This window comes from Pezoporus wallicus, unplaced genomic scaffold (genome assembly GCF_028554395.1).
Source record: "Pezoporus wallicus isolate ANWC-B61680 ecotype Strahan unplaced genomic scaffold, APGP_CSIRO_Pwel_v1 contig_11160, whole genome shotgun sequence".
Taxonomy (NCBI): Eukaryota; Metazoa; Chordata; class Aves; order Psittaciformes; family Psittacidae; genus Pezoporus; species Pezoporus wallicus.
This window is the reverse complement of record NW_026637511.1, coordinates 4,592-17,985: the sequence shown is the minus strand read 5'-3', so window position 1 is coordinate 17,985 and position 13,394 is coordinate 4,592. Positions and strand designations below refer to the sequence as shown.

Below are 13,394 nucleotides of genomic sequence, written 5' to 3'. Positions count from 1 at the left end.
TCCCTAGCAAAGGTCTCATTTTCCTTGCCCAATTTCTGTGGGAAAAAATTACAGGAAGATAACTATTGGAAGCCACCAGGGAAGGCGGCTTCACAACTGCTCTGGGCACCCCATCCCAGTGCTCAGTCACCCTCTCAGTACGTGAGCGCTTCCCCAAGTTCAGGTGGGCCTTCCTGCCTTTGAGTTTATGCCCATCACCTCTCATTAAAACATTAAAGACATGGCAGCAGAATAAGAAAACCCCAAATGTATGTCCTACCAGGAACAAATGCTGCCGAGATCACAGAACTTTTCTGAAAGAGTGCATACCTGTTCAAACACGCGAGGAAATATTAAAGTTAGGTTTCCAGCAAATGCAGGCACATATTCTCCTCCCACATTCTTTATAATGGAATCCATCAGGTACAGGAATGGCAGTTTCTGTGATGGAGGAGCCTGGAGTAATGAGAAGAAACTGACATGGGGCTTCAATCGGGAGGCATGCTGCTCTCCCAGAGCTTTCGGTGGGATGAGTCCCAAACCCTCTCCTAGTACAATCAGGGAGGGAGGGCTCTCGCCCTCCTGGGAGTCCCCTGCCCACTTTCCTCTCTCTCCTTGTCCCTCCGCCATTCCTCCTCCTGCAACCCCTGCACCTTGTGCTGCCTGTCTCCTGTACTCCTCAGCACTCCCTCTCCCCTATGCCCTTCCTCCTAGCCCCTAAGGCCACCCATGCCTGCTGCCCCAGCTGGTCCCTCCAGCAGTACAGGTAAAAGTAGGAGCGAGTGGCATATAAAAACCTTGATGATCTGTGCCTCAATCAGGGACACAATGTGCTTGCTGAAGCGCATGTTCTCCTCGGCCACGATGGTCAGGACATCTATGTGCTGCTTGCTGTTACAGCTCAGCTGCTCCAGCAGTGACTGGTAGGCTCGTTTCGCTTCTTTCCGGGCCTCGCTGCTCCCAGCGCTGCTCTCCGGGGCCACCATGCTGCTGTGAATGGGGCCTGCACCACAGGACGCAACCCAAGGAGCGAGAGCCTTCGATCCCCTCACACCGGGTGCACAACGGCAGCCTCCCCTCGCACCCAGTGAGTTTGTTGTGAGGATGGGGCCCGTCGCCTTGGAAACCGCATCCAGCTCCCTCACTGCGCCCTGATTGGCTGGCGACCCTCTGCTCAGCCCTGATTGGCTCATCCCTCCCAGCAGCAGCCTCTGGCTGCCTAGGACCATCTTCCTCTGCTTGGCTCCTGGGCTAAAGCCCCCTTCTTGCACCGCCTCCTGACTCTGCTTGCGTTTCCCTCACTTGGGACTCTGTGGCCTCAGCAGCGTTTGGCTTGGCTGCTGATGTGGGGATGTTGCCGTGTGCGGCTCTGCTCTGCCATCGCCACAGGGTCAGCCGTGTTGGTGGACGTCAATGAACATGGGATGGATGTCAGTTCATATGGATGTCAGTGAATTCCTGTCCCCTTTGTTCCAGGCTATGTAAAGAGCTGTAAAAAGTTCATGTCATGGCACGCCAAGAGACATCCAGGCCTCCTGTACCTAAACACCGCTTGTGCTAAGGGGCCGTGGTAGAGCAGCTGTTCTCAAACAAGACTGGGAATGAGCTTCAGGAAGGGGCACACAGAAGGTGTGACAAAAGGGAGGGCTTTGAATTGGCGAGACAGGAGGCGGGAGAAGGGGGAAGAGGCCAAAATAAGAGATGGGAGCGAGATCCAGCTGGGGGTCAGAGAGCCAGGGCTGGGCAGCAGGACAGAGATGGAAGGCACAAAGGGCCCTGGGCTGCAGGGCAGAGATGGAGCGGCCAATGCCAGCAAGGGCAAAGGGAGGGGGATCCTGGAGGCACTGAGAGGCAGAAGAGGGTGAGCTGGCCCCAAGGGCCCGGCCCTCACCACAGCTCCCGCTCTCCGCCCTGTCCTGCCGGGGAAACTCTTGAGCCCAGGCCCTTCTTTCCCTGCCTGTCCGTGCTCTGCCCTTTCCTCCCGGGCAGGCTGCAGGGCGCAGGCCGGGCTGGGGCAGCTCGGGGGCTCTGGCAGTCGGGGTGCCCGGTGCCTGTGCCCACAGCGGGGCTGTCTCCATCTCCGCAGGGGCTCGCTCGCCTCAGCGCTGGCCCCGGCCCTCCCCTGAGCTGGGCCGCAGCCCCAGCACCGACATGGCCGCCGGCAGCCTCTGCCCTGGCACTGCCGCTGCCAGCGGGCCCCGGGGCGCTCCTCCTGCTGCCAGGCCCTGCTGGGACAGCGGCCCCTGGGCACAGGGATCAGGAAGAGGGGGTGGCCAAGGGCGGGAGAGGGGAGCGCGGGGAGGAGCAGGGCAGGAGCGAGCCGGAGAGGCTGAGGAGCAGCAGCGGGGGTCGGGGGGGGAGAGGGACAGAGCAGCGACGGCCTCCAGGGGGGAAGAGCCAGAGGGGCGTCGAGCAGGACGGAGTGCCGAGGGAAGCAGGGCCAGGCGAGGAGGGGCTGCATTGGGAGCAGGCGGGCAGGCTGCAGGACAGAGCTCTCTGCAGCCTCCTGAAGAGGGGACGTGTGGAGGGCGGTGCTGATCTCCCTGGGAGCCAGGGCAGGCTCACACTTGATGTGAGGAAGAGGGGCTTCAAACACTGGCACAAGCTTCCCGGTGTGCCAAGGCTGTGCGTGCTGGAGAGCCGTATGGACAATGCCAGTAAGGACTGTGTCCTTAAGGACGAGCTTGAACTTCTGGCCGGCGCTGAATTGGTCAGGCAGCTGCACTACAGGATTGCTGTAGGCCCCTTTCAACTGAGCTCTGCTCTGCTCTTCCATGGCCCCTGCTGGGGGCTGCCCCTCGAAAACCCCTGGCACCTCAAACCACCTGCACCTCGAGCCCCTTCCCCTCCCCAGAGCCTCAGCCTCAGCAAGCTTCCTGCTCTACCCCTTCACCCTGAAGCCCCCAGAAGGCCAAACCCCCCAAAACCTCTGCTGGGACCCCCAAAATACCTCATGGGACCCTTCAAAATTTCTCTTTTTCAGAGCTCTGCAGCCTGTGCTCAGAAATCTGCGTGCATCCCTGATATAAAGACTGAGTTTCAGGTGTTGCATTAGATCAAGCTCTGTGGTTTTTCTTACTGTAGGCTGGAATGTTTTGCTTGCCTGTGTCATGGCCAGTGTCTCAAAGAGGGAGAGACTCATAACCCCCAGATCTGCTTGGGTGTGAATGTCTTACTCTGCTCAGGAGTAGATAACTGATAGTCTATAGAGGGTTTATTATATGTCAATAAAGAGTTTTGTTTAATGGATTACCCAGGAATTGCTATGTGAATTCTTTATAAAGGTCCAGCTTTGCACTGAAACATAGACCTCTGACTGCGAGGCTGTCAGAGTGCTTAGAAGAAAAGAGGTAGTCTGAGAGACCGAAAAAGAAAGCAAAGAGCAAAGATATTCAAATAGATACCACGCTACATTCAGATTAGGAAAGGCTATACTTTGCAAGCACTATGAAAGGCTTTCTCTCCTTTACAGTCCTTGCAGTCGTCTTACTGGTGCACAGCTCTCTGGCAGTCTACGTTCAGGTGAGTTTTCTGCTCTTTAGTTTGTTGGTGTTGCAAGTTCAATGAAGTACTGGTGCCATGTGAGGTGTTGTGGGTGCAGCAGGAATCTTCAGTAATAGACCTGAAGTTTTGCTTTACTCTGGCTTGATATCCAACTTAATCTCCCTGTTGTTCTGTTTTTCTTTCTATGAAGTTCTTTGTGCATTACTAACATGGTGCAGTTTAACTTCACCAGCCTTATCACTGCTTTGAAATCCCTTGCTGACTGAGGCACTGTGTTTCTCTTGTACATAACCCATGTGTTGTGAAGCTGCTAGTCTGGGAACACTTCTAACTTTACAGAACGGTGTAAACAAGATGTGGCAAAAGCAATTGTCTTGTGTTGCCTGCTTCTCGGCAGGAAGTTCTTTATGAAATTCATCAGCTTATGAGATGAGACCTACACAAATATCATTAAAAAGGGTGAAAGAAATGCTTAGCTGAATCCACTGATCATTAAGAGATGCAGAGGGTCTAGCAATATAAAACATGGAGTAATACTTCCCAGAATACTGTCCCAGCCTCCTGAAGCTTTTGGTATGAGCTCTGAGTCAGAAGTGTCATATTTATGGTGCCAGTAATTTGTGTTCCATTAATCACGTGGACGAGTTTTAAATTAAAGAAAACTTGACACAGTACCTTGGGGTGTGTGATTTCAGCTCTTAACAATGTGCAGTAGGAAGGAATAGCTCTTTTTGCTTGGTTAGATCTTGCCACATGCCAGCCAATTCTTGAATTTCTCCACTGGTGTATTAGAAGAAAGAGTGAAGAAATTAAACTCCCATTTGCCTGCATTCAGCTCATGAGTTCATAAGTCTCTACCATGTATTGCCAAGCCATCTTTTCTAGCTGAAGATTACCAGCCTGTATCTTTCAACCCCAGGTTTTAAGGTGTCTCTCTTGGGAGTGAGAAATGCACCAAGTCTGCCACTATCCACATAATGCAAATTCTGACTGGCCAGCCAGGTCTCACTGCTGCTCTGAAAGGTCTTTGCCTTGAAGAGCTGATTATTTTGCTTTCAGTTAACACTGATTTTATATAGACTTCGTTTCAACACTGTCTTTTTCTTATAGGCTAGTTTTCGGGAGAGCTCATTGTTGAAATGGTCTAGATTTGCCTAAGGCTGACATCCTGATGTCTTTTATTTCTGGTTCTGTCTACATAGGATGGAGACTTGAAATTCTCCCTTGAGTCTGTGAAGAAGCTGAAGGAGCTTATGAATGAGAACAGACACATTAACCCTCGCTTTATGCTTTCAATGGCTAGCTACTCTCCATGTGATGAAGAAGATCTTCCTGAGGAATTCCAATCTGTGTGCAAAAGAGAAGATGCATCCATGATTTTTGAGAGGCTGAGTATGTTCCTCATATTGCATAGCTGCCATTTTTGTCACGATTTCAGCCTTAAACATTTGAGTAGCAGCAGGGAAGGAAACATGATTCTTGCTCTTGTCACTTCTAAAGCAGATGAGAGTGTCCATGCTGCCTTTCTATCCCTCCTATGATTGATGGCCAGCACTGGCTGTGAACACCCTGCAGTACAGTTCCTGATGTGCTGAGCTTAGCTGTAGCCTGTACGGATCAGGCTGCTGTAACCAGGAAAAAGCTTCCTCCAGGTGGCTGCATGCTAACTTGCATGATTTAAGTGGGAGAGCCCGCTCTATCCTCTGGCTTACAGGAAAATCAGGGTTATATCACTCAGTTGTAGCAAACTACAAATTCCAAATGGGTCTAATTGCTCTCTCTAATCAGTGTAGAAGGTGTTCTTCCAGGTAGCCTAAAAGAGGTGTGAGATCTAAATGAGGTGGATCAGTCATGTACTGAGTTTTGAGCAGGCTGCTACAGTTTACTTCATTTTGTTGCTTTTATCTGCTGTCCAATACAATGGTCACTTTAGAAAATATAGTACTAGTGTAAGGAATGTTGTGATTCCACAAGCCACATCCCAATCATCCTCCCAATTATTCTCTTGCCTCCACATTTCCATTGTTTTCCCAATGAATTCAGGCTTGAGCTCATTCTTCAGGCCAGGTTTTTGCAAGAACTAATTTTACTTAAACCAGTAACAACTGCATAGAAAATTCAAACTCCTAAAACATTGATGGAAATGTTACTGCAAAAGGCGGTCAAAGAAACTCTCTAAGACTTGATGTGGAGTTCTAGAAAGCAGGCATTCTTTATTGCAGCACTGGGTGCGCACACAAATAGTTTTGCAAAGGTGAGCGCCCTCACTCCGTGCCCGCAGTGGCTATGTATTTAGGATACTCATGCATATTTACAGGTTTTCTATGAAACTATTTACATATTCATGAAAGTCTTGCAAACTAATTATAATATTTGCATCCCAATTACGCATGCGCTTTCCTGCTGAGTGGGAGTCTCTGGTGGTTGCTGTTTGTCTTCCTCACTGTGTTCACTGAATGATCCTAGTGCTGAAAGGTACTAGTGCTGAGTTAGAAAGCACTTTGTCCTTGCTTTTGTTCTCTTCCAGTCTCTGTTGTCTTGAAGGTTAGCATCCTTGGTCTTATTGCTTTTGTTCTGTTCCAGTCTCTGTTGTCTTGAAGGTTAGCATCCTTGGTCTTATTTACTGCCTCCTTAGTTGTTTTCACTCCCCCCATAAGCGAGACATTGCTTACTCCCTACATGCTAGCAAGTTAGAACAGTTTGCTATATTTTACTATGTTACTTTAAACCTATCATTTAAGCCTACAGAGAAGAGTCCTCAAATCCCTTGCTGTGTGGCTCTGCTTGCCAAGAAAGTCTCTTGCCATTTCCCTGAAACCCCCTCTTTTCTCTCTAACAGACCTGGCTGTCCAAGATCCTGATTTATGTGAAATCTGCGCCAACGCTGCCTGCGCTGGTTGCTTTTGAACAAAGATGAAACAGTTCAAAGAACATGTGTCAAAATGGGAAGTTTGTGCACTCCTATTGCAAATCCGTGCTTACACAAATCGATATTTGGTCTCCATCTCCACTACAGTCAAACTGGAGCTTCTAGCTCATGTAGACATACCAATGGCAGTCCTGAAGTAGTTAGACCAAGTGGCACCAGCAGTGCAGTTCTGGAAACAAGGAGCCTGGAAACCTCATCTGGGACATTTTGGTTCTGCGCGCCTTGTGTCACACTGGAACAAAAATGTCTTAGCACAGTTTCATTTTCCACTCTTTTGTCTGACTTGGCACATGATGGGTGAAACTGAGTAGTGTCCTGCAGCCTTTTTAATAGCGAAATCTGCTTGTGATTTGGCCATCCCTACACATAACACCCAACAGCACCAAGATACCTTTTCCAGCCAATTCTGGCAAGTGTGTTGGATAACTATCTCACTGCCTGGAGGTCTGCATGTGGTTGTGTATGTTTCTAAGAAAGCAAGTAACCTGGGGACAAGTTATTGGTGTTTAGCAACATTTCCATAGCCAGAAAGTTCCCAGTCTGTTCCTAGTCATTAATTGTTGGAAATTTAGGAAATGAATGTACCGGAGGACAGGAGCGCTTTCTACGTAGCAGTATGGAAGCCCCATCTTTTGGCAGACAGTCAAGTTCACTCAGCTCTATTTAGCAGGCAGCAGTTCCAAACTGCTATGCTGGAATCACTTTGAAATTTAAACATTGCATTGTGTGTTTTATTTATTGGTGGCAAGACTGTGAAAAAAGCATCTTCCCATGTTTCTATGCTGTATGTGAAATAAAAGCTGGTAATAATTTGTGTGGTATTTTTATTATGGTTTTCCTGGGGTTTGTGGCGTTTTACGTTAGGGTGAGGGACAGTGTGCTTGCCTACTTGCTCTTCTTCTAGAAAAGATATCCAGTACTAGTAGTTTCTTGAAAGGAAAAATACCGTTCCATGTGGAGCGTAACTGAAATAAACACTTCTTAGTAGCTGCATCCACCTAAAACAATCAAACAATTGCAGGGCTTGTTAAGTTAATCGAAAACAATTTCTTGATCTTTCCTGTGGAGCTAAAGACTTCATCTATTTCCTAACTCCATGAACAGTTTGCCATTTTAACAGCTTGAATTTGTTCTACAGAATTTGTAAGCAGTGCAGCTCATACATCTATACCCATGGACTGAGGAACAGAAGATCGAATGTGCAATTGGTGTTTCAAGGAGATTTGAAGGTTTTATTGCACATCACCATACTCTGAAAACTTTCTTTCAACTATTTCACTAGCAAAAGTCTCATTTACTTGCCCAATTTCTGTGGGGGAGAAAAATGCAGTAACAAAACTATTGGAAGGCAACAGGGAAAGAGGCACAGCAACCGCTCTGGGCATTCCTTCCCAGTGCTCAGTCACCCTCGCAGTAAATTAGTTCTTCCCCAAGTTCAGGTGGCCCTTCCTGCCTTTGGGTTTATGCCCATCACCTCTCATTAAGAGCAAAACATTCAAGATATGGCAGCAGAGCAAGAAAACCCCACATGGAAAGCATGTATGTCCTACCAGGAACAAATGCTGCTGAGATCACAGAACTTTTCTGAAAGTGTGCATACCTGTTCAAACACGTGATGGAATATTAAAGGTAGGTTTTTAGCAAACATAGGCACATAGTCTCCTCCCACATTCTTCATAATTGAATCCATCAGGTATAGGACTGGGAATGAGCTTCAGGAAGGGGCACACAGAAGGTGTGGGACAGAAAGTGACAAGAGGTAGAAGAGACTGATGTCCCTTACCTTCTACACCACAGGGTGCTGCAGTTCCACCACTGCGGGCAGGGGACGGATGGAGGGCAACATCTGATCAGGTCTCAGCACCAGCTCTGGACATCCCAAGAGGCAAGAAGGGAAGGAGGGCTTTTTCATCTGATCTCCAAGCTTTCTTTTTATTCCCTCCAAATGATGGGATGAAATTGCAGGATTTTCAGAGCCAGATAGTCACCAGCTCTGTGCAGTTAAATAAGTGGGGAACTATCTTAGGGCTTCTCAAACACATCATAGAATCACAGAAAGGTCTGTGTTGGAAAGCACCTTAAGATCATCCAGTTCCAACCCCCTGCCATGGGCAGGGATGCTTCACACTAGACCAGGTTCCCCAATTCCCGTATGACCTTGCCTTGAACACTTGCAGAATGGGGCAGCCACAGCTTCTCTGGGCAACCTGTGCCAGTGCCTTAGCACTTATCTCAGGAGCTAGATGCCTAAATTCAGAGCTGACGTTTGAAAACAATATTAGGTGTATCAATTCCTGTTTCATTTGTCAAAAAAGGTATGTGTTTGCAGAAAATAATTCCTCACATCTGATATGTTGATACAAAACATCTGACAGCAAATGCTAAAGGAGAATCTCACGCTAAGGCTCTTCCTGCTGCCTCAAAATCGGCATCTCTGGGAAAATGGATTTCCTGAATCAAAAGAGGAAACTTGGGCTTGTTTGAACCCTAAAGTTATTGCTCTGCATATAGAAATGTGGCTTAATATTTTCTCTTAAAACTAACTTGTCAAATCCCTAAATCTAGGCACAACAGCTTGGAGTGGCTCAGAGAGGACTGGTTATGCATTTTGCAAGGAAGACCCGCTGGCAATAAGAACCAAGGTGTGCGTGCTGGAATGGAGAACCTCATGAGTGTTTTCCCATGAGTCCTCTGCCCCTTTTTATACACCACAGATGAATCATCGTCTAGTGTATAGAGCAGTGTCTTGGCACACAGAACATGGGGGTTAAAGGAGGGTAATGAACCTCTGTTTTGCACTTGCTGGATGAGAATTTTTTAGCAATTGGGGATTATACAGAATGAGCGTTATGTCTCTGGGGAGGGGAAGGGGTGCACACAATCAAATAAACACACCGAGAAAGCCAGGAAACAATTGGCAGCAGTGGAGTTCATGTTTGTAGCAGGCAGTGAAAAGCCCACTGGAGAACCCAGATTTTGAGAATGGTGCTCTGCAGCAGTCTCTGGGAACCGGAGCTGTAGGCATGGCATGCTCGGAGCAGAACAAATATCTCATCAGGCTGGGTTACCAGCTCCTCCACTGACCCACTGTCACCTGCACACAATCTGAGAAATATCCTGCAGGCTTCATGCATATGCAGAAACCCTAAACTGACTTGCTGAGCTGCTAATACTGTGTACAAGTATTAGTACAGTGTACTAGTTGACGTACTGGTCCATAGAGTTGTGTATTGACTAGTAGGATGTTCTTGCTTTAGGAAAAGATTTCTTTGCCCTATGAAGTAACCCCCATGGCAAATGTTAAGTGTTCCTCCACACAGCTGCTGTCTCCTCCTGTGACCCTGTACTCACCAGCATCTGCTTCTTGGCCTGTATACTAAACATACACATGAGAGAGTGAATGAAGGAAAACCAAGGTAGGTCTGAAAGAAATATCCTCTAGTTTTCATTGCCTTTGTTGACAAGAAAGAAGCCAAAGTCTTCAGCTAGTCACAGCCTTTTGCTCAGAAGAAGTAAGCTGCTGGCTCAACTCATTTATTTCACCTAATTGCACCTTTTGAGGGTAGAACCATCCTAAATCATACAATTATTTAGCTTAGAAAAGACCTTTGAAATCATGAAGTCCAACTATTAAACCAGCACTGCCAAGTCCACCACTAAACCACGTCCCCAAGCACCCCATCTACATGTCTTTGAAACACCTCCAGGGATGGTGACTCCACCGCTTCCCTGGGCAGCCTGTTGAAGCATTTGACCACACTTTCAGTGAAGAAGTATGCAATTTAAACCTCCCCTGCTCATTTCTTCTTGTCCTATCACTTGTTACCTCTTTTCAGTTGTAGAATGCAAGAAGGTCTCCTCTGGCATCCTCAGGTAAGATTAGCAAGTTTTTTTGCCTGTTTTTCCTCCCATGGCCTCATCTCAGTGTGTTCGAGGGCAATCAAACTTTGGCTGTTTGCTGATGCATGTGTACAAAGCACTGCCAATACCCAGTGAGCAGGTATCTGTATAAACATCCTGCTTCCCTAGACAGCTCCACTCTGTGTCCTGAGCCATAGGAGACACTCATTAACAACCTTTGTGGCAGAAGAGTCTGGACATGAGAAGTACCATGTATCCATACCTAGGTGGAAGCTTAAAGATGGCTGAGAGCCCTGGCTGGGAACTTTGTAGATCAGCATAACAGACTGAATTTCAGCATGACTGCTTGGCCTGAAACCTGGGAAAAGTGACAAGTGCTAAGCAAATATTACATAAGATCACCCTAATCTGTTGTTCAACATAAACCCCCCCAGTGTCTATCCCAGCATGCCGTGCTGTGGTATGAAATACCCCTTTGGCTAGTTTGGGCCAGGCGTCCTGTCTCTGCATCCTCCCAGCTTCTTGTGCTCCTCCTCACTGGCAGAGCACGAGAGGCTGAAAAGTCCTAGATCAGGGTAATTGCTACTGACCAACAACTAACCTATCAGTGTATTATTGACATTATTCTCAGACTAAAGGCAAAATACTGCACTATGCCAGCTACTAGGAAGAAAAATAAGTCCACACCAGCTGAAATCAGAACAAGCTGGTACCTACTCTGAATACACATTGCCAAAGAAAAACAGCCGCTCTGGCTTCTTTAGCCAAAAACTTTTCACTGGCTAACCTGCCATTTTAACCATTGGAAAGTTGGACTGCAGGCTGTGCCTTGAGCTAAAAGTTCTTCATATTTGTGAACAGAGATAAAGGAATACTTCCCTCCTTCATTGTCACTCCACTCTACTTCTTTTCACTGTATCATAGTATTTTTCCAGGAAGATGCAAGCAAAGCTATGAAATTGTTGCTAGATAAACACACCAAGTAAATTCCTATGATGAGCAAGCAGCAATAAAGCAGTCATAAAAAGACTTCCTCATACGTAAACTCAGAAGAGAGTAGAACAATCAGTCAGTGTGAAAAATATTCTAACTGTCCATGCTTGTATTTTATTCTTTGCTCATTTTATGTGGAAGGATTTGATAGAGGTGTTTTGTGTCATGGGCAACATGCACTGCAAATGGTGAGGAATCTGCAATAAAGTACCAAGGGATGGTAAAAGAGTCCAGTATAACATTGCCCGTTGCTGCTGGCCCCTGGGAAACATGGAAGCTTTTCTTAGTGAATACTTCCCTAGTAATTTCTCATACCATGAGCCCATGGGTGGAAGACAGATGTGATCTTGGAAGGCTGTGGTCTTAAAAGAATGATTGTAGTTAAGTTTGTGACTGTAATGATCGTGATTAAGTTAATGATTTTGGTGCCTCCCTAGCCTTGAGGAATACATGCGTCATGATCCTATATTGCTGTATGCAGCAAGTACACGCACAACATGTATCGAGACAGCAAAGGACAGAATAAGGCAAGAAATCTTGTAGGAGTGTTGTGAACAGATCCTACAAAGAATCTGTACGAGATTTCCATGCTGCTTCATGCTGTCTGTCTCCCAGTCTACCAGGGTCACTGGCATCTTCCCTACGGTGCTAAACTCCTTAAAGCCTAACAAGATTCCCTGCCTGTCAGTGCTGCCATGGGAAGAGTTGGCAGAGTTTAATCATTATCATGATGAAAGTGGGTGAATCAGAAGGACCCATGATTTAACCATATATCACGCTTTGCTGCCCGTGTCACTAAGGAAGAGTTTTTACTAACTTAAAATGAAGTTTTTGCTGAGGAAATAAAATTTCAATGCCATTATGCGTATGACATTGAAAAACGCTAGGAAAAATGCAAAATGTTTGCAAGCAGTTTAGATTATATTGGTCTTATCTCTGGCTATGCTCTTATTCCTACTTATCACACAAATGCAAGGATGCAGAAAGAGTTCTCGGCAAACACTAAACACACAAAGGTGCCATTGTCTTTGAGTAATATTTTAACTACAGTAATGGTCAAAGAAAGTACCAGTAATGACGTAATTAGGTTTATAAGCAATAAAACAGCTATAAAACTAATTGCACGCAGAGTATTTACATTAAATATCTTGTGTGACTGGCATGGGTTCTGATAAACAATAGTGAAGTCTATATAGACTTAGATCTTTCTAGGGGCTTATCTTGTTTTTTCAGGCATCTGGAATTCAAATTCAGTGGGCACCTCTGTCTGGGATATTTTCACTACCAGACACTAGAATTAAAGATGCAGGTCGTTTTTTGTTGCTTTCAGTCCAGTTATGGTGAGACAGATAGCATTTTGACCAGATCAGCATCTTTTCTGCTTTCCACCAATCTCTGTGGTTCGGTTGGTACACAGGAGGGGATGGGATCCAGAGGGACCTTGACATGCTTGAGAGATGGACAGTGAAGTTCATGAAATTCAACAAAGCCCAGTGCAAGGTCCTACACTTGGGTTAGGGCAATCCCTGGCACAGCTACAGGATGTGTGGAAAAGTGATTCAGAGCGGCCCTGCAGAGAAGGACTTGTGGGTGCTGGCTGATGAGAAACTGAACATGAGCCGGCAATGTGTGCTCTCAGCCCAGAAAGACAAGCTGTGGACCTCCTTGTCACATGCAGCAACAAATGGCAAATATTTACAGGAGTTTAAAAATGGAATGAAAACATACATGGAAGATCAGTCCATGGAGGGCTATTGAGCAAAACTCACATTCTGTTATAAGAATTATCACAGGACCAACACTCTGTGTTTGCCTTATTCTTTTACTTTTCTTTGCATATCAGTTGGCATTCCAAATGTCTTGATCAAAACCATCTTGACTTCCACACTGGTTTTCAACATCCTGTTTACTACCATCTTTCCCCAGATGACTGCATCGTGATGGCACTGTTTGGAAGGATCGTGTGGGAAAGGTTTTGTTTGAAAATGAAGATGTTATTTTACTGTACTGGCATCTCTTTGGCAATCCACCCCCTCTGCTGCAAAAGAATTGTTTTGTGTTTATGAACGGCAGTGCAGAATCACCAACGGTGGAGAAGCTGCCAGTGAATGAAATGCAGACCAGTTCC

The 13,394-nt window shown here is 46.6% G+C and overlaps 1 protein-coding gene across 1 annotated transcript; it reads left to right on the top strand.

The window, feature by feature from the left end:
• Nucleotides 1-3,426: 3,426 nt before the first annotated feature.
• LOC130597441 (guanylin-like) lies at nucleotides 3,427-6,391 on the top strand. The gene is made up of 3 exons (XM_057405988.1): nucleotides 3,427-3,501; nucleotides 4,686-4,875; nucleotides 6,323-6,391. The coding sequence occupies exons 1-3, from the start codon at nucleotides 3,427-3,429 to the stop codon at nucleotides 6,388-6,390; spliced, it is 333 nt and encodes a 110-aa protein (XP_057261971.1). The 3' UTR covers nucleotide 6,391.
• The last annotated feature ends 7,003 nt before the right edge of the window (nucleotides 6,392-13,394 follow it).